This window comes from Pteropus vampyrus, unplaced genomic scaffold (genome assembly GCF_000151845.1).
Source record: "Pteropus vampyrus isolate Shadow unplaced genomic scaffold, Pvam_2.0 Scaffold14, whole genome shotgun sequence".
In the NCBI taxonomy this organism is placed as follows: Eukaryota; Metazoa; Chordata; class Mammalia; order Chiroptera; family Pteropodidae; genus Pteropus; species Pteropus vampyrus.
In genome coordinates this window covers 8,960,803-8,985,266 of record NW_011888795.1, presented here as the reverse complement: position 1 = coordinate 8,985,266, position 24,464 = coordinate 8,960,803, and the positions used below count along the sequence as shown (strand labels likewise).

The following is a 24,464-nucleotide window of genomic DNA, read 5'->3' as shown; positions in this document are numbered from 1 at the left end:
CTACATTTTCTTTATCCATTTATTCATCAGTGGACACTTAGGTTGCTTCCACCTTTTGACTATTGTGAATAACGCTACTATGGACGTGGGTGTACAAATACCTTTTTGAGCCCCTGTTTTCAATTCTTCTGGGTATATACCCAGAAGTAAGATTGTTAGATTAAATGGTGATTCTACTTTTAATTTCTGAGGAACTGCCATACTGTTTTCCGTAGTGGCTATATCATTGTACATTTCCACCAGCAGTGCTCAAGAGTTTCAATTTTTCTACATCCTCACCAATACTTATTTTCTGTTTTCTTGATAGTAGCCATTTTAATGAGTGTGAAGTGTTATATAAGTTTTTAAAATACTGTTATCTAACCAGGATTAGATTACAGATGTCTTATTTATATCAAAAATGATCCATGTTGGCTTCTAGTTTTTTTTCTAGTCATATAATTGTAAAACAGTTCAGGAAGAATACTCCACAGAGGCTTTGTGTAGGCTCTTAACCTCTTTTAATTCCTAAGTAATCCCTACATCTCTTTTTTCCTTGCAATTTATTTATTGATGATACCTTGAACCTAGTTTTAAAGGATAAGTAAAAGTATTCCCGGCACGGATGTGGGGAAAAGAAGCAGGAGATCCTTGCAGGGAATAAGATCATCATTTGCCAAGGGCATGAGGATACAAAGAAATATGAACTGCTAGGAGAGGAGCCAGCAGCTTTACTAGGGCTCAACTATCAATGTACAGGCAGGCCAGGCTAGAACCAAAGGCTAGGTCCAGATTTGGAAAGATTCTGTGGGACACGCTAAAGAATTGGAACTGATTCTGTTTTCACACAGGATCAAATAAAGGTTGTCATTCAGGGAACTGATGTGATGTTTGTTTCATAAAGACTGCTCTGGTGACTTGTAGAAAGATGTGTTGGGAGGGTGGTATAGAGAAATGGGAGGTAAAACTGGAAGCAGAGAGTACTTGAGAGGCTATTGCAGTAGTACAGGTATGTGGCACTGGTGGTGGAGTGAAAAGAGCATGTAAATTTGAGAACTTATTGATCATTTGAATACAGTAGAGGGTGAATGTGAGGGAGTAGTTAATAACGATCTATGATTTTTAACTTAACATTAGTCTATAAGGGACCTCAAGAAAAGGAACAAATTTTGGGTAGAAGGGATATGTTAAAGTCCACTTTAGTGTATACTAAGAAGCCTTTGGAATATCAGTTAAGGGTATCTAAGGATCTAGAATTCAGCAGAGCAGTGGACACTACAGCTGTATATTTAGGAGATATTGCATTCAAAGCTCTACCCTGTGCTATGGGGATAGACTTATCCTTTTTTATTTACATCACCCCTTTTTCTCATAACCCAGTATGAATTTTATCCCCTTACCCAAAGCGTGGGTAATCCTCATCGCTGTGTTTAAAGAATGTCGGTAATGACTATGTGGGTGGTACAGCAGAAGGAGAAGTGGGACAAAATAAGTGATACTTGATATTTTGGGTCCCTTCCAATACTGCTAGCTATGCTTTCTATATACATAAAAGTGTTCTTCTGAATACAGGAACCATTCTTAATAGCCTTGTTTCCTGGGTTTTTCTGTTAAAATATGTCAATTCAAATATTTGGTGGATTAGAAATTAAAGTGTTCTCTTTACCTCCTAGAGACTACAAAGCAAACTTCAAGAGATAACCCAACAAGATGAAAGTAAGTTCTTGAGTGTCATTTACAATTTTCTTTTCAACATCAACCACATGTTTTTAACGATGTTATCTAATAAATTGTATTTATTAAGTACTAATTACATTGATCCGTACAATTACTGTTTATCCACTTTAATATTGATCCTAATTTTAGCTCATTTTCAAGAGTTCATAATAGGAAATCATATAAACCATGTGGCTTTATGTTGCTAATTGTCAGTGGGATTCAATGTACAGAAAATTAGGCACTCTTTTACTAGTATTGTTTTGTTTTGTTTTGTTTTTTGGTTATTTCTGTACTTATATTCTGTACTTATAATCTATACTCATTTGGTTGTAAATGAGATGCATAACTAAAGTCTTAAAAATTATTATAATGTTCTCAGCAACAGCAAATCAAAGCTTCTAATCAGTAAGTAATAACCAGTGTTTTCGTACTGAATTTATGTAATTTTAACACAGAGCAATAAAACCTGACAGTTTAGAATCTTGATAGACTTTGCCACAGATAGATATATAATTCCCATTATATTTCTTGATATTTAAAAATATTATTTATTTTGTAAAATTGTAGTAAAATATACTAACAAAATTCACCATTTTAACCATTTTAAGTGTACAGTTCAGTGACATTAAGTGCATTCATATTGTTATGCGATCATCACCACCACCCATCTCCAGAAATTTTTCATCTTCCCAAACTGAAACTCTATACCCATAAGACAGTTACTCCCCATTTCTTCCTTCCCACTCAGCCCCTGGCAACCACTGTTCTGCTTTCTGACTCTGTGAACTTGTTACTTTGAGTGTCTCATATAAGTGGAATCATACAATATTTGTCCTTTTGGATCTAGCTTATTACATTTAACATTATGTCTTCAAGATTTATCCATGTTGTAGCACATGTCAGAATTCCATTCCTTTTAAAGTCTGAATAATATTTCATATATATACCACATTTTGTATCCATCAATCATTAGACATCGGGTTGCTTCCACTATTGACTATTGTGAGTAATGCTGCCATGAACATGAGAGTATAGATATCTAAGTCCCTGCTTTCAATTCTTCTGGGTATGTGCCAAAAGTAGGATTGCTGGATTAAATGGTAATTCTATTTTTAACTTTTTGAGGAACCACCGTGTTGTTTTTCATAGCAGCTGTATGACTTTACATTTCCACCAATAATGGGTTTCAGTTTCTCCACATCCTCACCAACAATTGCTGTTTTCTATTTTCTTGAGAGTAGCCATCCTAATGGGTATAAAGTGGTATCTCATTGTGGTTTTGATTAGCTTTTCTTTAATAGTTAGTGATGTTGAGTATCTTTTCATGTGCTTATTCGTCATTTGTATATCTTTTTTGGAGAAATATCTATTTAAGTCCTTTGCCCATTTTGAATTGGATTATTTGTTTTCTTGTTAGTTGACATTTCCAAAATAGCTCTCCCAAAGTTCAGAGAATCACTTGATAGGTGATTTTTTAGATCATTCTACCTTTTTAACACACCAACACATTTCTTGGACCCCTTGGCCCACGATATTTGTCCTTTTGGATCTAGCTGATTACATTTAACATTATGTCTTCAAGGTTTATCCATGTTGTAGCAAATGTCAGAATTCCATTCCTTTTCCCCTAAATACCGGTGCCCTAATTCTCTGTAGATTATTTTTGGAACTTCAGTAAACACTTGGTTAACTTTTCTGTATTTATTCCAGATAAACATTTAATTACTATTATTGTACTGTCGGTATATGTTCAGTCAATTTAACTATGTTAGGTTTGTTGTATTTATGACATTTTTCTTTTTCAATTTAATGTTATGAGAATAATTTTTGCAGAGATTACATGAAAGAGTAAGGGAAAAGTAAGAAGAATGTTTCCATAAATCACTACAACAATTCACAGGTGGTATAGATCTAGAGAAGCCAGTTCTTTGAATTCCCATGAAGATAAATTTCTCAGTGGTGGTCTCATGTCTACCATTTACTTTCAGATTCAGTTTTGACAGTATGCTTAAGAATTTTGGAGGATTTGCTACTTGCTAAAACACTGTGCTAGTTTCTGTGGGTCATACACAGATGGCTAAAACACAGTCCTCACCCAGAGAACTGTAGTCTTGTGAAGGAGACAGCTTTGTAAATAAAAACTTCTAGTGCTGGCAGAATCAAATATTATAAAAGAGGTACAGTAAGAGTGGCAAAGATTATGGAAAATTAGGGAACAATTTGTAATTTATAAATCGAAGATATTTTTGTAGAAGATGTGACCTTTGAAGTAATTAAGATTAGAATGATGAATAGGAGTTTGATAGGCAAAAAGCAAGGAAAGGGCCTGCTCGGCTAAAGGGAAGATGTGTACTGTCAGTATATGTTCATGAAAGTGCCTGGCCAGTAACCTTAGAGAGTAAGAAATAATCTGGCGATATCAGAACACAGTGTGAGAAGATGAACCAGAATGTTTACTATGTTTACTTAGGGTCAGAGGTTTACTTACTGTCTATTTTAAAAATTAGAAGTCTTTGATGGTTTTTGTGGATGGAACTGATGTGTTTGGACTTGTGCTTAAGAAAAGTTTAGTGACAGCAGAAAAGAGAATGAAGGAGACAAGATTTAGAAGTCAAAAGTTTAACAGGCTGTCGTTATAGTGCAAATGAGGCGATAAAGAGCTTCACCAGGGTAAAAGTAGTGGGCATATGAGAATATGGAAGTCTAATTAACAAAATTGGCAATTTATTTGAATGTGTGGGTGCATGAGAGGGAAGCATCAGAGCTGAAGATTTATAAACTGGTTGACTTAAAGATGATAATTGCACTAATTTAGTTTGGAAGTGTAGGGGGAGGAACAGATTTGAAGTGAGAAAAATGGCTTGGGTTTTGCATATATAAAGTTCAAGCTGATTGTAGGACATCTATGTAGAGATAGATGTCTTAGACTTTGTTGAAAATCCAAGCTGCAAATTTTGAAAGGAATAAGGGCTGGAGGTGTGGTGTATATATGAAAGTAATTAGCAAGGATGTGAGAGTTAAAACCACAAGAGTGGCTGAAAGTATTTAAAAATGAAAAGGTCCTAAAATAGTATCTTGGAGAAATACCCACATTTAAGAAATATAGGGAGAAATGGTAGAGTAAGAAAGATGAAAGATAATCTCTATATAACTAATCCACAAACATATGTTTGGGAATTTTTCATAGCTAAAGCATATTAAAATGCTAAGTGTGATGTGTTATATATGTGCTATGAATGTTAAACATTGATATGGAAGATTAAAGCACAGAATCATTAATATATTCTTAAGTGATGTTAACGATTTTTCTGACTCTAGATACCAAAGAGAATTCCTCACTGAAGGAGGTAGAAGAAACCACGGTAGAGACGATTGCCCTTTGCCAGAGAAATTCACATAATTTGAACCAGCAGCAGAGAGAGGTAGGAGAATATGACTACTTAGGCATTTAAAAGTCTGTTCTGGTCTAAAACTAGCAAATAATTGTAGTTCCACTGCCCTCTCAGCTGAGTTTAATTCAACTGGATTTTAATCACTGTTTATTGCTCCCAGGAGGGTAAGACTCCCAAAGTTATGAAGTTTGCCCGTTCTCTTTGTTCTCACAAAAGCTTTATATTCGTAGATTTAGCCGTGCTGCAAAACTTAGGTGTGTGAATACTGGATGTCCTAGTTCTCTTTGGACTGAGATTTTTTTGTATTCTGTGTAGCGATATTGTGATGCATCCTCATTTATCATCTCTTCCATTCCCCGTGGATTAAAGTGAGTGTGAGGAACTGGAAGAAAACCCTCAGGGATACAGAGAAAGCTGGAAAAGGTTAAAGAAGGTTATGATATAGTAGTTCTCAGCCTTGGCTGCACATTAGTGTCACCTGGAGAGCTTTGAAAACTCCCAACACTCAGACTGCACCCCAAATCAGTTAAAGTCTCTGTGGCTGCGACCCCATCATCAGTATGCTTTAAAGCTTCCCACATGATTCCATTGCACAAAGTTGGAAGTCTGCTGTAACAGATTCCAGAATGCAAAAAGGGAGAACACAGAACTGAAGGAGGTATAGTTCAGCACCTGTGCAGGTGGGAGTTACAGCAGTGAAGCAGAAACTAAGGGGGCGAGATATGACTTGACAGCTAAATTTTGCAGTAGTTTTAAGAAGTAAAGTTGGCAGCATGGTAGGACACAGCTCCTGAGGTGCCTGCCCCTCCAGGCTGTGGCCTCTGACTTGACAACAGCAGGCCTCTTTCCAACTGCCTGGTTTCCTGAAATGGGAAGCAGGGTAAACATTTAATGTATAGTTAGCCGTACATGTTACAATGGAAATAATAAACTTGGTATGTTTTCTTTTCTTATGGGTAAATTTCTCCACGTTTTTGTGAAGGATTTTTTAAGGTCATAAATTTTGAAAAACCTTTGGAATATAAATTGTTTGTGACAAACACATTTATATAATAGATATGATTTTTTTCTTTATTAAAAAAAACTTTTTATATGAAAAAGATACATACCCACTTGTTAAAAAAAATCCTGCAGTACAGAAAGTTACACAGAAAGACGTTTTAAAAAATTACCCTGTATCCATCCTATCACCCAGAAATAACCATCATTATCATTTGATGAATATCACTCTAGATATTTTTTACCTGCTTAGGTTAACATGATTTTTAAAAAATTGGATCAAGTAATGCTTGCTTTTAAAACTAAATATGATATACAATTTCATTTAGGAAGCTTATGTAAAACAGGAATTTTTGAATTTGAAGTATTTTTTTTTAATTTATTTTTGGGGGGTTGACATTGATTAACAAAATCCAATAAATTTCAAGTGTACAATTCAACAGTAAGTCATATTTCTATTGCATTGTGTGTTTACTGCCCATAGTTAGGTTTCTTTCCATCACATATTTGACCCCTTTTACCCTTTCTTCCTTCCCCTTCCTTCCATCTGGTAACCACTAGTCTGTTGTCCATGCCCATGAATCTCTGTTTGTCAAGTTTGTTTGTTGCTTTTAGATTATATTCGACATATATGTGATATCATGTGGTTTTCCACTTTTTCTGTCTGGCTTATTCTGCTTAGCATGATTCTCTCAAGATCCATCCATGTTGTTGCAAATGGCTTCTCGGCCTTTTGGCTAAGATCAAGTGCAGTATCTATTCTTATCAGCTTGAAATAGTTCTTAACCATACTATTTCTTAATAAAAATGTCACTAAAGTTTAAAAAAATCTGAACTGTACTATTTTAGAATTATTATGTTTATAATTACATTTCAGTTTTTATAATATCTATGATGCCAAGCCAGTCAATAAGGAACTTTGCATGAACTCATGCTTGCTCTAAACTCTCTTCTACAACCTTCTTAATTAGCTATGTTATTTTACCTCATTAAGGTTGATAACACATTTTTTTCTGAATCCATAATTCCTATAGTTTTTTAATCTTTATTTAAATGGATTATCAACTTTACACCAGTCCTTTTGCCATGATTTTTCCATACTAAGTTTTTATTTTCATTTATCTTTTGGTTAGCTGGCTATATTTGGACATGGTTATACTTTGATAGGAAAACACAGAAGGGTAAAATTTTTAAGCTATCCTTATACCTATTTAATACTAAGCCTTTTTTATTTTTCAACCCTTCCATCTCCTCTCTGATATCCATTTGATACTCCTCTTCAAGAGTATCATAGTATAGATATGATATTTGGAAATTTTAAGGAAAAATGACAATTATATTTTATAAATAGAGCCATTCAGATTTTAGCTGAAACATGTCCAGATTCACTTATTTTAACAATAGAATTAGGTATAAAATCCATGCCTCCAGAACTCAGATTATCCTAACTGTATTTGAACTCTGTATCTCTTTATCAGAAACAGGAACAAGACTTCCTTTGATGTATGTGGCAAAAGGGAAATTCTCTCTTTTTTTGTCAAAAGTGTCTGAGTTGAAATTTGTTTAATAAAGATATTAGATGTTACACTTCATTCTATTCTTTGAAATTTCACTTCTCTAAAATTATTGTTACACCATTTACTGGCTGCATATAAGAAATGTCTACTTATAAGAAAAGACTGTCTCTCCCTCTCTTAGACACACACACACACACACAGACCTCACACTATGTACCCTTCCCTCCAACAACTAGTTTCTGCTTCGTTTCTGAACAAGTTTTATAACAACAACAAAAATATTTGAATGTTGGTTTTATGTAACGAATATTTTTGTGAAAATATTCCCTTATTATAATATCAACTTTTAATTTTGGGAGATTTGAATGGTTTTTTCCCTTGTTTTTGTTTTGTTTTGGAGAAAGTAAGAACAAGAGCTATTTATTGCTACAGACCCTAAACTAACTAGAAATGTTGAAGTATTCAAAAGCTTAATAATATCTTCAAAATATTTAATATTATGGAGTATTTCCTTAAAGTTTAACCACAGGAAGTTTGGTTGTCAATTATTTCCCAAGTAGAAGTTCTGTCATACTTTGTATGCCTGTCTATTTATGCTGCTACCCCAGTGTCCACTGACTAGATGGAATAAAGAATATGGCTTTGTTATACATATAATTCCCTGAAAAAAAAGCTATTTACTACCTATCAGGGCAAAGTAATCAGATTTAGTATTGTTACTCTCAGGGGTTAGGATTGTCACTGTCATAGATGGTTATTTTAGCCTGTGGGTTTTTAGTTATCCAGGTTAAAAATTTAAAGAACCAATATTAAAAAGTAAGAGAGGTAAAATATGTAAAAGATGTTTAGGGTATTTAAGATTAATATGGAGACTTAATTGAAGAAGAATAACTGCTCTGTTTAGAGTGTGAAGACTTCCCATGGCTCTGACCTCTACAGCCATACTTCCCCCAGTCTGCCGTCTATAAATCAAGAATAAAGTAACCTTTAAAACAGTAATTCTTCTAAATTGACTAGATTAAGTGAGAAAATTTATAATTCATATTTATCAAAAGATAAAAATTAGATATGTCATATATAATTAAAAGACCATAAAATACACAGAAATAAATGATGAGGTTATAAACAACAAGTTAAACTAGGCAACTAAAATATAAGCTAAGTAAAAAGTAACGAACAAAACAAAACAAACTCATAGATACAGACAACAGAGTAGAGGTTTCCAAAGGGGAAGGTGGTGGGTGGCGAAATGGATAAGGGGGTGAAATATATGGTGACAGATTAAAACTAGACTTTTGGTGCTGAGCACACAGTAGAGTATACAGATATCACACTACAATGTTTTACACCTGAAATTTATATAAGGTTATTAACCAGTGTTACCTCATTTTTTGAAAAAGGTAAGAATACAAGATTAAAAGTTCATGAGTACTGAATAAAATAAAATTTCAGTAAAAGCCTTTGTAAATCATTATCCAACAATAAAAGGTGTTTGAAATTTTAAAATGTATTAGTTTGATTTTCTATTATAAAGATTTTTCCTAAGGCTTTAGAAGAGCACAGAATTTGGAGTCAGACTACCAATTTATTGGCAGTGTAATCTTTGGTAAATTACTTAACTTTTCTAAGTTTCATTTTCTTATCAAGTGAAGATAATACTCACTGTATAAGGTTATTATGAGATTGAAATGAGAAAATATATGTAAAGCATTTAATACAGTGTCCAATGTAATAGGAATAAATAAATTGATAGATCTATTCATTTATCTCATGACGTGGTTGGAAATGTTAATTGAAATAATGCTAACTTCCACTTCTTGATCTGTGATGACTAAGGAAATACAAAATAATGCTTGATGTAGGAGAAAACTTTGGATAAAGTTTATTCATTTATCTTGCTTGACATAGCTGAAGAGAAATGGGGGGAGAATAGCTGTGTGTACATGGCGGCAGGGAGGGTTCTCTGTTCCCCTCTGCAATACCCAGGGTTATTTAGACTTATTGATGCATCTGTACCAGGGTATATAAGAACCCAGCAGGAGGCTCTGCCCTGGTTCCTTTGATACTACTTACTCCTGAGACACAGAAGATTGCAGTTCAAAGGTCTAGAATTACTTAACTTCAGCTTCTTTATTTTCCCAAGGTGTATGGTAAAGATATCTGTTCTAGCTATGGCCCATGCTTTTTATTGTCTTTTCCCAATCAAGTGTTCCATCTTTTCTTTTTCTAATTTTTACCAACAATATGTATGAGAAGTACATTTCACTCTATAAAACACTATGCTGATATTACTTATTCTTAAAAATAACAGAGAACTTTCATTTTTCTTTGGTTTTCTCTGACATTATAGGCACTCTGGTTTCCATTATTGGAGGCAATGATGGCCCCTCAGAAGCTGTCTAGTTCAGCTGCACCTCATTTACACTCTGAAGGTAAGTTCATTAGAGTTCACCTGTACCATCGCCCAATTTTTTATCTGCTAAAAATTATTATTGTGATACCTTTTCTCAGTATCATATTCTTATTATTTTCTTCATGAAATCATATTGTAGTATTGATCTCATCTTTTGGATTCAGTTCTTCCTGTGGCACCAATTATATCTTTTGTCTTGACTAGTAATAGCTTTCCAACTTATCAATAGTTAACTTTAAAATATTAAACTGGCCTTCGTTAGCTAAATGTGAAAGAAGCTATATAAATCGACTATTTTCCACTGACTTATAGAAAAAACAAAAACTCTTATCTTAAACTAACCTTAATATTAACATTTTATCATAACAGCTCTGAAATCTTTGACCATGCAAGTTCTAAACAGCATGGCAGCATTTATTGCCCTTCCATCAATCTTGCAAAGAATCTTACAGGTGAGTTAAAATGGGGAAAAATTCAATGGTGATCAATTCCAACTAATATTTTAGTTATATGTAAATAACAGCAAATTGGGCTAGTATTTAATTGTGTGTCAAGCATAATAAAGCTGATTTTTGTTATTAACTAAATCTCGAGCTCTCATCTCAAATTTTTTCTAGCTCTAGTGGTGTAGGTTTGCCTGGCACACACTTGCAACTTTCAGTTAGGGTGTGCAGCCTTCAGGTGCCCCTGTTACTTCAGGATTCAGGTGCATAAGCTTCCTATTGGTGTGCTAATAACTGCGAGAGAATTGCCATTATTTCTAGCTGCTTATACTTTTTAAAAATTAAAAAAAAATAAAAGATAGCCTAAAAATTAAGTTAAGATAGGCATTTCTTAACCATTGGTTGTTACTTAGGTTTTCTAACATCCTAAAACTTTTTTGTGTCCAAAATTCATCCCCTACTCTAGATTCTAGCTGGCTTTGTATCCAAAGCTTTTGCAGGAAACATTTCAGCCTATTCAGCAAAAAGACCTGAACCTTTCCAATTTCATTAAAAGGAGAACACTAAAAATACACTAAGATATATTTTTAGAAAAATCTATGAACATTCTTGGGGAAATAGCAGGAATTATCCTTGGAGCCCATTTTGTCTTCCTTCACTTTATTCAGTATAGAGACACACCAAAAAAAAAAAAAAAAAAAATCAGTAATATAATGCCATTGGTCTTTATAATTTTCAAATGATTTTTATCCAATCAAGAATGTTTCTATCAGCTCTTTTTTAAGACCCTCCAAGCTCTTCTTCCCATCTGGTATTAAGCATCTGGGACTCCTGATAAAGACTACTGCATTTAGTAGTCTCTCATCACATAGTACCTTATCATTTAGAATGTCTCTTTACATATATTATCTCATTTGATCCTTGTCATGTGTTGAATAATTCTTTGATATAGACTGCTTCTCATATTCATTTTAAAATACATTAGTCGTAAGGTTTTTCATCCCATAGAAAGGAATATCTCCATAAGGCAGGAATACTTTAATTTACCAAGTAAATTAGAAAAAATGAAATTCTAAAGCCAAAAGTGGCTTCTCTTTCAGTGTATGCATTTTACTTTATGTTGAGCTTTAACCACACTTTCTGATACATAAATTATAATAAATAAAAATCTATTTTTACCTTGGCAAAAATAGATTTTTTAAAATTTTGTATTTTAAAATTCATATCTTTGAAAGCTTTTGATACTCGAAAATCTTCACTTTATTTTGAGTTACCCTGGCATTTATCATAATGGTATTCTTATCATTTTTCTACCCTAAGTGGTTTTTAACTCCTGATAATCAGGAAGGTATGCTAGTTCTTAAATTCTTTATTTGCACACTTGTGATTACTGTAATAACTCTACCTTATATTTATATAGAGATTTTTATTTTTTCAAGGTACTTTCACAGATATTATCTCATTTGAAGCACACAACAATCTCTTGAAGTGGGTAGGGCTACTATAAAAATTTCTGTTTACTAAGGAGGAAACTGAAGTATAGAAAAGTTAAGTACCTGGCCTGCCATTAGTGGCAGAATCCAGACTACCACCAAAGTCTCTTACCTCCTAATTTATGCTCTTTCCCATTATATCATGAAATCTTTTTTATTTCAGTCCCTGGATTTTTGAAAAGTTAATTATTAGTTAATTTGTTAATTATATGTTACCCAGTTTGGTCATTACCTATGTAGATGAAAGGCACAGTTCTTGCCCTAAAAGAGCGCTTATACGAAAGACAGAAATGTTCTGTCATAGGGCTCTAAGCAAGTAATAGTGGCGACCTTTAAGGATTATCTTCTCCATGTGGCGTAATTGCCACTTCTGCATCCCTACACTTTCAGTTCCTGTGCTTACAATAGGAGCAGCCATGTGAAAGCATGACCCTGCCTCCTGGCTCCACCTGATTGACTCACAGAGGGGGCTGGGGATGGGAGGGCGGCAACCAGCCTAAGTGGGGCCAATCAGTATTTCTTATTGGAAATTTTAGAACTGAACTTCAGAAAGATGAATAAGTGTCTCTTGAGGTCTCTGGATTATATAAGATACAAAATTCAGGAGCTGACAGTGGCTACTTTTCTATCATATGGACTGAATTAGCAAAAATAAGTTAATCTACAGAGAGAAGGTGAAGAATAAAGTAGATATACAAAGAGGAGAATCGACAAGGTACATAGAGAAGAGAGAAGTTACAAGGAGAGGATTCAGGACACTGGGAGAAGAGACAACACGGAGAGAAAAATCCCGATGGCATTTGAGTCCCTCATTGTAGGTTTTAAAGCTTACCTGCATTCCTTTGCCTGGATCCTTGAAACACGCCAGTACTTTTATAATAATTATCTTTCTCGAATAAGTTACAATAAGTTGGGTTTAAGAATACATATATCCAAAGAAGTACCAATAAATCTTTATATCTGAAACAGACGGGGGAATTTCAAAAGATTTCCTGGAGTAGGAGATATCTGAACTGAATCTTAAAGAGCCTAAAGGAATCAGGGAAAAAAAGGAGATAGGACTATTCTGAGCAGAGTGAACTATATATACAAAGAATTAGAGGTAAAACATGGTACATAAGGGGAGTTCTAAGTGTTTAAATATTCTTGGAACATAGGACAAGAATAAAGGTGAGTCATGGAGCTAAAATTTGAGAGACAGGCAGAGAATATGTCCTTAATTGCTTTGTAAACTATGGTAAGGACTTTGGATTTTATTTTTAAATCAGTAAATTCTCATCAAAGGATTTAAGCAGAGGAATAAGGGAATGAGGTTTCTCTTTAGAAAGATCACTCAGCCTATATTATACAGTGTACACTGGAAGGGACCAAGACTGATGGTATAGAGACATTTAGAATGCAATAAGTTCTCAAAGTTTGTAAATTGAGTTACAGAGTGGATAGTAGAAAACGGATTTGGAAATTACTTAGTTGGTAGGATCCACTTGACTTTTTGACTGTTTAGATGCAGGAAAACGCAAGAAGATCCCAGGTAATCCTTTGATATCAGATTCATGAGGCTAACAATGAGCAGTGGGGGAATAGAAGACTGGAATTTATAGGAATAGATAAGAAGTGGAGATAGAGACTTGGAAATCATCCACATAGAAGTAATAGTTAAGTTCTTAAAACTAGATGAACTTTAGGAGGAAGTGAATTAGCAAGAAAAGCAGAAGGCCAGAAATGGAGTTCTAGGAAACATCTAAGAATTAGAATATTTTTATTTCCTATTAGTACAGAAGGACCTTGGATATAAGACTATACTTTGCCTACTACTCTATTACCATCACCTAGCCCAGAGGCACCTGGCATATAATAAGTATTTCTAGAGTAAATAAAAGTCAAGGTTGGAGGAATTCTACTTCTGGTCAAGATGGAGTAACAGAGACTAGATTTACCCTCCTGCTTGAAACAACCAAAAGAAAAAAATGGACAAAATATATGAAACAGTAGTTTCAGAAAACTGGATCTCAGGCATTAAAGACAGTGGAGAGAGACAAGAAGTAAACCAGGTGAACCTTGTTTGTTCCACATTAATGTTTTGAGAGTTTCCAGGCAATAGTGCAGGAGGGGGATCCCAAGCAGTTTCTGGCATACTCTTTGATTTAAGGAGATAGCTGAGAGTCAAGAGAGACCAATGTAGCCAGAGTTTGCAGGGCAAGACCAAGAGAGAATTCTGGAGATGTGCAGAAGGCTGCCGGCCCTCAAGTGTAAGTACGTGATATGAGGAAACTACCTAAGCAAGGGAGAGAATCACCTGAAAGGACTGAAGAGAGTAATACTTGTATTCAAACAGGGCCAACAATAGTGTCTTTCCCACCAGTAAAGATTAGAAGACCTCATAATTCACAGAACATTGGGTAGAATTCTCAGAGGTACTCAGTAGTGGGAAACAATTAGCCGTAAACATAGCTTCAGTCATGCCTTACAAATCTCAAAAGCAAGACCTGAAAGGATCAAACTGTTTCCGAGTAATTTAACTGCATCCCAGAACAAAGCTTAAAAACACTTTCAGAAATAAAAAAATATTCAGGTCCCAAAAGCATAAAATTTAGTGTATGACATTGAATCAAAACATATAAGTTATGCAAAGAGTTGGAAGACAAAACCCAGATATGACATAGATATTAGAATTAGTAGACAAGGACACCAAAAAAAAAAAAAAAATTGAAGACAGAGATACAGGCTATTCAAAATGAAAAACTTTAAAGCGAATCAGAGCATCAACTCTGGAATAAGCAGCTATGAGACACTTCCACGTGATCTAAAATATGTATACTTGGAGTCCTGAACAGGGAGTCAGAGCAGAAAATATTTGAAGAAATAATGGCTGAAAATTTTCTAAATTTATTGAAAACTGTTAGCACACAGATAACCCCAAACTCAAAATATGTAAAACTACAAGGCACATCACAGTTGTTCAAAATCAGTGATTAACAGAAAAGTTTAAAAGTAGCCAGAGAAAAAAGACACCAAGGAACAAAAATAAGAATAGCAGCAAATTTCCACTGAACACTTTTAACTGCTTTGACCTAGTTGACATTTATGTGTCAAATACAGTAGCAGAATATATATTGTTCTCAAGCATATATGGCACGTTTACCAAAATAGACCATATTTTGGGCTATAACACAAGTCTCAATAATTCTAGTATTTTAGCTTTTAACCATTCAAATAGGTGTGTAGTGGTCTCATTGTGTTAATTAGCACTGCCCTCATGGATAATGACATTGATCATCTTTTCATGTGCTCATTTGCCATCTGTACATCTCCATTGGTAAAGTGTTCAGTTCTTTTGCCCGCTTTTTTTAGTTGGGTTTGTTGTTGTTTGTTTGTTGTTGTTGAGTTTTAAGAGTTCTTTGTATATATTTTATACAAGTCCTTTATCAGAGATGTGCTTTGTCTGTGGCTTTTCATTCTCTCAGCCATGTGTTTCATGAAGCAGAAGTTTTTATATTTTAACGAAGTCCAACTTTTCAGCTTTTTCTTTCATGGATTGTGCGTTTGGTGGTATATCTAAAAACTCATCACCAAACCCAAGGCCACCTAGATTTTTTTCCCTTGTCATCTTCTAGAAATTTTATAGTTTTGCGTTTTACATTTATGTCTGTGATCTATTTTGAGTTAATTTTTGTGAAAAGTATAATGTCAGTATCTAGAGTCATTTTTCTGCATGTGGACGTCCACTTATTCCAGCACCGTGTGTTGAAGTGCCTTTGCTCGGGGGGTCTGTTTCTGGATAATCTATTCTTTTTTCATTGTTCTATTTGTCTAGTCTTTCACCAATGCCATACTGTCTTGATTATTGTAACTTCATAATAAGTTTTGAAGTCAGGTAATATCCTCTGACTTTGTCATTCTTCAATATTGTCTTGGCTATTTGGGGTCTTTTGTTTTTCCATATAAACTTTAGAATCGTTTTGTCTATATCCATAAAGTAATTCGTTGGCATTTCAATTGAGATTGTTTTGTCTGTTTTTGGTATTAGGATAATGCTGACCTCATAGAATGAGTAAGGAAATGTTCTCTCTGCTTTTGTTTTTGAAATAAATTGTAAAGTATTTGTGTAATTTCTTCTTTAAATAATAAACCAGTGAAACCATCTGGGTCTGAGGCCTTGTCTTTTGGAAGGGTATTACTTATTGATTCAATTTTGGTAAGAGATACAGATCTATCCTACTTCTTTTTGTGTGAGTTTTGGCAGATTGTGTCTTTCAAGGAATTGACCCAGTTCATTTAAGTATCAAGTGCTCTAACCGTGAGATTTTTTGTACCTAGGTGTTTTTGTTGTTTAATCTCATCAGTTTATAAAGCACTTCATCTCCTGTGATCTCTATAAGCTGGAAAGGTAGCAGTATCCTCATATTTCTCATAAGGGAAGTGCCACTCAGAAAGATTAAATAACTTGCCTTATGTAGTTATTAAGTTGGCACAGCTGGGACATTAAACTAGATCTTCTAACTCCAAATTTTAGGCTTTTCCTCTGTACCTAACATCAGCCATGGTGTTTTTCATATTCACCTTACCTTATCAGGTCCCCTGGGGAAAAATAGGGAGTAACAGTTATTTAGATGCACAGTTGCTCAGATATTTATAGTTTTTTTTTTTTTCAGAAGAGATGTTCACATAAGAGGTTCTCAAAGACCTTCTTGACCTCTAATGTTTATTCAAACTGATGCCTGGCATCTGAATTGTACAGGTTTCTTTCATGAACATTAAGTGATAAGTTAGTATTTTTAAGAGACTATATTTATGTTATATACATTCTGTCTTCACTGCTTGCTTTTATTGATCTTCACTTTGTGGCACAAGTAATTCTTGGCTTCTGAGAAGCTGTTTATGTCTCTCTTACTGAGGGAGTTAAAGCAAACAAATGATTTATATGCTAACCTGCTGAGGGCATTATTCATATCTTAAAGTAACACTTGATTAATAAAGATTTTATAACAAACCACATACATGATATAATAGATACTAAAAAGCAATAGGGAAAAACATGGTCATCTCATTTTTTCTAATGTCCTTAAAAAAAAAGTTTATGTGAAATACCCAAATTTGCTCTTCTTTTATAGTTTATAAAAAAAAATTCAAGAAAAACCTCAGTAGTTATTTATTGCTGAAGAATCTAGCTGACAACTTTGGGAAATAATTTGAAAAACTAGTGGTTTGTGTGCATGCTGTGCAAGAAGCCTTGAGCTCTCTTTTTCATCCTATAATTTATATGTTGTCCCAGCATGAGGTAATTTTCATGATTTTGCCATTAAATTATGCATATTAAAGTAAAATGTACTGATATAAATATAGACGTGACCTATAAAGATTTGTTCTTTTTACCAGAATTTAACCTTTTAAAGACCTCTTTAGTCTACGACCGTGCTACCCTGAACAAGTTCAATCACGCCTGATCTCGGAAGCTAAGCAGGGTCGGGCCTGGTTAGTACTTGGATGGGAGAGCACCTAGGAAGACCAGGTGCTGTAAGCATAAAAGATAAAAAATAAGGTATTGTAAGCTGACAAGGTCCTTGCAATCTGTGAGGTCAACCAAGGGTTGCCTTGCTAAATAAATAAATAAATATAAAGACCTCTTTATTCTCCAAACCACTCTTGTCATAAACAAATGATAAAGCTAGAGCTATATTAGTGATTTGAATGTACATATTATAGTAGATATTATAATAGGTTTTTTTATAAAAAGGTATTATACTCTATATTGATACTTTTATAAATAAGTGTATTTATTAAGAACTTGACCAAAAAAGCATAATTGAGTGTAAGGTCAGAAACATTAACATGAGTCTATTTTTATGCAAAGAAAATTAAAAGAAAAATTTGTCTGGTGGGTGGGTATATGGCCTGAGTTGTTTTTCTAATGAAGAGTTAGTCTCAGCTATTTCTAGACTTGCCTTTTATAAATGATCCACATGGTTGACAGGCATCTTTAGCTTAGTGATACAGTCTCTAGCTGTGAAACAGAAAATTTCCTCACTAAGCTTAAGTGACCTGTTCAAGCCCAAACTTGTAGATTTGTTAATTAGTACACAAACACATAGTTATTCTCTGTCTTTGATTTCTTCAGCATAAACTCAGCATCAGGGACCAGGAACCTTTGGTAGACGATCTTGCGCTGCTGTAGAACAACTAAAAGTACTGAAAATCAGTCTTAGAAACTATACCTACCCAGTCTTCAGGAGGCGCCATCGGAGCCTAGGAGGGGAAAAGGCGCACATCCTAAGACCGTGTTGTGCAAGAGCAGGAAGGCAGCATTTCTCTCTCATTTCTGAACCTCTCTTCTAAGTTTTGCCTGCTTTACTGCCTTTGTCTTTTTTCTTTCTTAACATCTGAACTCACGCTTATTCTTATTGCACTAAGGTTTTAAGAACCCTTACTCCCTAAGAGGTAACCAGAAACGTTACCCTTATTTTCTAGCCTACGTTGGTTTATCAGTTATCCATATCAGTTACCCATGTTATCTGGCAAACATTTGCTTATTATTTGGTTTATTAGTTTACGTATCCATACTTGGGAGACCAGTAAAGTGTGTTAATTAAAATCATGGTTTCTGAAGTACCTAGATTTAAATCCCAGCCTACCTGCTTAACAGTTTTGTGATCTTAGAGAATTTTACTTAACTTCTCTGAGCCTGAATTTCTTCATTTATAAATATTCTGGAAGGGATTTAGTGATGTGGTCTGTATTAAGTACTTAGCACTGTACTTGGCATATGCTACCCACTGAATACATAGCAGTTTCTTTTATTTTTACCTTTTAGTTGGATTTATGTTTAGCATGGAAGAGTTATTTATGTCATACATAACCTCATATTAGAGTGAGTTCATAGACTTGATACACTCATTTATTAGGAAAAAAATTTATTATAATTCCCAGCCTAGCCAAAGGTGCAGCAAAATGAGCACAGAAATGTGCTGATGGAGATAAAAATTGCATAATGCAATGTTTTGGAGCAGTTAGGCAATATATATTAGTACGCATAAAAATGCTCTAGAAATCTTCTCTAAATAAAGAGATCCAGACCAAAATTTGAGGCCATTGCCATTTGATAATAGTGAGTGGGATTTAGGGGTGGAGGGCGGGAAGGGAAAACTGAATGTCCAACAACAGAGAACGGTTGAATAACATAGTATTTTCATATAATTCATACTCTGTAGCTATTATGAAAAATTTGATGACATGTGAAACTGCTCACAATATATTATTAAGTAAAAAAGGATATAAAAGTATTATATGAAATACTCAAATTTAGTAAACTAAGAAATATATCCCTGTTTCTCGTCCTTTTTCTCCTTCCCCAGAAACAGTACTGAAAGAATATACATCAGAATATCAAAATTGTTTCTGGGTAGTTGGGTTTCATTTTTTGTTGTTGTTGTTTTATTTTTGTATACTTTGGTGTTTTCCAAATTGTGTGTAATAAACGAGTTACTAGGCAAACCTCATATGAAAAGCAGTGGAAGTAAGATTGGGTGGGTATCTTGGTATCTGTTGTTTATCAGTAGTGACTTTATTGAAAGAAGCTTTGAAAAACTAAAAGCTGCTCCTTAGATCCATAAACTCATCTCCCAAACTGAAATCTCTCCTAAATTAAAGCAATTTAGTTTGTTTAGGCCAGGAGGTGGCCAAATTTGGGTCACAGGAGTTGTTAGATTCTGGGTATTCATGAGTACATTGGTTTTAATATAGCAGATAAATAAGAACTCTAAGAGGGAGAGGTGGTTTTTAATATGAAGAGAGGAACTTTCTGCAGAAAAAAAAATCAGAGCGAAATTAAATTAGACTTGCAGAGAAGATTGCGAAGCAGGGAACTTGGATCATTTAAACTTTATTTTTCCAAAATATTTGTGATGGCCAGAGGGAGAACAATATGCATGTCCAGTGGAAGTTTCATGGAAGAATAAATATTTTGTTGTAGAAAAATATTCAATAATATTCAGCTTTTTTAGATAATTTATATTTTAAAGTAATTTTAAAATATCAAGAACAGAATTATATAATTTTTTTGCAATTTTTTTTCAAATTAGGATCCAGTTTATGGAAAAGGAAAGCTTGGAGAAATCCAGGGACTTATTCTGGGAATGTTGGATACCTTTAACTATGAACAAGTAAGCTACTTTCTATTTCTAAGCCTGTCATATGGTAGAAAGAAGCTATTTCTTTTTTCTTTGCATATACTTTGTCTTTTAAAATTGTCCTCTATTTAGTGAAAGTTTGGTAGATTGAAATATATGGTTTTAAAATTTTTTAAATTTCTCTTGACCTTAATATATAATTTTTATGCACACACATATATTTTAGAATGTGGAAATGCATCAAATTTGGATTCATTTTATTGTTTTAATTCATTGGCAGAGGAACAGATATCTTTTTCTTTCTTTTTTTTTGGAAATCCAAAGTGCGAGAAACTTTCTGGAAAAATAACATTGCAAAGATATAACCCATGAAAAGGAAGGGTCAAGCATGAGTATAGAAAAATTGCAAAATAAAATTATTCTTTTAAGCATCCTGAAGCGGATAATTGCCACTAACCAAAAATGGTCATTAGTCTTCCCTTAGCTCAAAACTGCCTATAGCTTTTATTCTCAGTGGGAGCCAGCTTGTATAGATTTTTTTTCTTAGTGTACTTCAAAGTGACTCATGAAGCCTCCTAGGAAAAGTGCATTTAGGCATGTTAGATACAATGTCTGCTTTTTTTAATAGAGAAGAAAAACATTTGGGTGACAGAGCTTTTCTTAGGGTATTGTAAAAACTGCAGTTTTGCTAAGCATAACCAAATGAAGCCGATTTCCCTGCAGGCACAGACTGCATGTCTTCAGAAAGAAAGCTGAGTGTAAGCAGAAAATTTTTGTGAACTTTAGAACTTTGGAAGAAGAGGAAAAGATGGGATTGATTGGAAAGAATTATATTTAGTTCGAATGGTTATGCCATTCGAACTAAAAGTTTTTCATTATAGATAAAAGTAAAGGACGAGGGTATGTAGCCAGGAGGATGGTCAGTATATCTCTCCTTTTGGACTGACAGAAAGAACCCAACTGTACATCTAAATGACTTATATGAATGTAAGAATTAGATATAGTATAAAAGCCATACTTAATAAGCACATAGAGCCTGAAATTGACTTAATGTGATAGCTGTGAAAATGTCTTCATGTGACTTAATGACAGATATCACAGTCTTGATAAGATTCAAATGACTTTTAAGTGCCAATCAGGAAAATATGATCTCTCTGCCCAAGGGAGATGAAAATTGAGTAATGGCTATTAGCTTTCCCACTGAGGTGATTGAAATATTGCCATGGATGCAGTTTCTATTAAAATAAATCGGGGATATTTTTATTATTTGTTACAACATTTCAAGCTATTCAGAAAGAACTTATTTTATACATGTAATAAATAGATTTGGGATTCTCTAGTCATTTGAAAACCATCAGTACTGAATGGCAGAGCATACATTTCTCAGTAGAAACTAGGAATAGCCTTTTAATAATTATTTTGAGAATCTTAATGTCTGCACTTGTCATTACTCTGCACATTAAAGTTAACCACTTAAGTATGAGGGTTTTGATATTTGTTTGATTAATTTTATGCCTTTATAGTGGATTCCTATTTCAGTTGTTTGTGGTTGAAAACAAAACAACTGATACTCCCTATTCATCTTCTCTGTCTCTTTCACTTTATAAACCATTTTTGTTTGTTCATATATTTGTTTGTTTTGGTCTTTCCTAGACCCTGCTGGAAACAACTACTAGCCTTCTAAACCAAGATCTCCATTGGTCACTGTGTCATCTGAGAGCTTCAGTCACCAGGGGGCTAAATCCCAAGCAAGATTACTGCTCTATATGTTTGCAGCAGTACAAAAGGCGCCAAGAAATGGCTGATGAAATTATTGTCTTTAGGTAAGAGAGAGAAGGAATTGTTACACGAGGGGCGTGTGTATGTACACATAGTATTACCAGTCAGTCATTCTAGCAGTGAAAAAAACATAGACCTTACATTCTGCCTGGGAGTCGAGAGGAATGGGCGTTAGGGTGGTCAGGCAGTAAATAAATACAAAGTAGTAAGAGCTTTGAGGAAAAATAAAGCACAGGTAAGGGGAGGGAAGGATGAAGTTGTTCATGGTGAGAGTGCTATTTTAAGACACCATAATGAGGAAAAACATCTCTAAGGAAGTGACATTTGAGCAGAATGAGAGGTAGGTGTGAAGGTTCAGAATACATTTTAAGGGTACAGCTAACTTGATGTATTAGACGTGGAGTGTGAGTTGCCTGAGCAACTGGATGAACAACAGGGTACCACTGTCTAAGACGAAGAAGAGCACGTGTGAGGAACTGGGAAAATCATGAGTTTGTCTTGGAGATGTTAGGTTTGAGATGGCTATTACACAGCCAGGTAGGGATGTCAAGTAGACTGTTTAGAATGTCAGAAACCTGGAGACAAGTCCTGGAAATATAAATTTAGAAACCATCAGCATATAAATGATATTTAAAGCCACAGTGCAAAGAGAGAAGAAATCTAGTATAAAAGTGAAAGGTTTGGTCTCAGGAGCAAAGACAGTTCACATATAATGGATAGAGATAATATAAGATAAACTCTTGAGTTCAAATTCCAACTCTTCCACTTACTAGCGGTGAGACTTTGACATGTAAGTTAATTTCTTTACATCTTGGTTTTCTGATCCATAAAATGAGATGCTGATTATACTTCTTTCTAGGATTTCGTGAAGATTAAATGAGATAATTCACTTAAGATACTGTGTCTGTGGTGACATACAGTAAGCGCACTGTATAAGTGTTATCTACTGTTATAGATAACAGGGAGATTGGTAGATGTGATGATAGGAAGGGGAAGTAGTTCTCATCACACAAAGAGCCCATTCATTCAAAAAATATTTGTTAAGCATCTACTGTATTACCCTATCAAGGATATAGGGTACAGCATGAACAATAACAAAAAAGGATCTGCTCTAGTGGAGTTTACATTCTGGTGGCAAGGGCAGACAAACAAGTAAAATGCCAGATAGTGACTACTATGGAAAAAAAACAATAAAAAATGTCAAGTGAAATACATTGTTCGGCGGGAAAGATATTTTATGTAGAGGGTAGAAACCACTCTATATAAAATATATAGGAGCATTCTGGGTATACTTGAGGAGTAGTGAGTGAGTAGGTGATTGTTGCCTGAGCAGAGTGAAGGAAACGAAAAATAATAAGAGATGACTTCAAAGGAAGAACAGGCCAAATTATGTAGGAACTGGGTTATTATAAAGAGTTCAACTTTTACTCTGAGATGAGAAGGCATTGGATGGTTTTAAGGATAAGGTTGACATGATCGGACCTCTGACTTACAGATCATTTCGCTGTGTTGAGAATGGACTATAGGAAGTCAAGGTGAAAGTAGAATGACTAGTTAGGATGTTGTAGTAATCCAAGTGAGAGATGGCCTGCGGTGGTGATGAAGTAAAAAGTGGTAGGATTCTGGATATATTCTGCAGGTAGAGCTGAATAAGATCTATTTATAGATTAGATGTGAGCTGTGAAAGAGTAGTCAGGGTGACTCCAAAGTTTTTGTCCTGAGAAACTGGAAGAATGTGTTGCCATTTATTGAAATGTGGAAAGTTGGATGAGAGCATGTAGTGGGAGCGGAGTGGGGTAAAAATCAAGAATTTTGCTTTGGACATGTTAAATTTCAGATGTCTATTAGACATCCAAAGTAGAGTTCTTAAGGAGATAAATAGATGGGTTTTAGAAGAGAAGTCTTGGCTGAAGGTATAAATTTTGCAGTCATCAGCATGTAGGTAGTATTTTAAAGCTATGGAACTGGAAAGAATCACCAAGGGAACAAGGGTAGCTGTAGGAAAAAAGAATACAGAGGAGAAAGACTATAGAAGAGAAAGCTTATATATAGAAAGAAAAAACTAGAAAGGCTATAGAAAAAGATTGACTTCTGAAATAGTCCAGTATTTTAGGTTGGAGAAATGAGGAGGAACCAGTAACGATGACTGAGTTATGCTCAACACTCATTTGGCAACTTAGTGTATAATCAATAGTGAGATTCTTCATAAGAATAATGTAAGAATTTACTATACCGCTGACATTTTTGTGAATGCTTACTCAAATCACAACTTTTGCCTTGAATTTGATGAGGCAGACAACTCATGTTATTATCGAGTTACTTACATAATTATGATTTTCCCTAATTTACTTTTTTTCAGACTGTCTAAAAATATTTCATAGTTTGAGAAATTAATAGAAGTTCAGCTCATCCCCCAGGTGGTTTGTGGTCAGAGAACTGTGATTCTGTTCCTACTCACAGTATACAAATATGTGAGTCTGGATTTTAAAAAAGACAGGTCAACAAAAAGTATATTCCCTTTCTTGTTTCTGAACCTATTCTTAACCCATTCCAGCTTATCTGAAATTTTACTACTTATAAATACACTCTAACAAAACTTATGGTTAT

At 34.3% G+C, this 24,464-nt stretch overlaps 1 protein-coding gene and 1 pseudogene across 1 annotated transcript in view; both read left to right on the top strand.

The window, feature by feature from the left end:
* Positions 1–24,464, top strand: part of VPS8 (VPS8, CORVET complex subunit) — a 255,708-nt gene that overhangs the window by 164,139 nt on the left and 67,105 nt on the right. The window contains exons 39-44 of the mRNA XM_011383477.2: positions 1,653–1,695; positions 5,017–5,120; positions 9,957–10,038; positions 10,389–10,471; positions 20,031–20,111; positions 21,732–21,901. Of these exons, the coding sequence (XP_011381779.1) occupies positions 1,653–1,695; positions 5,017–5,120; positions 9,957–10,038; positions 10,389–10,471; positions 20,031–20,111; positions 21,732–21,901 (563 nt within the window). The remainder of the gene's footprint in view (positions 1–1,652; positions 1,696–5,016; positions 5,121–9,956; positions 10,039–10,388; positions 10,472–20,030; positions 20,112–21,731; positions 21,902–24,464) is intronic.
* On the top strand, positions 6,807–6,935 carry LOC111734361 (annotated as a pseudogene).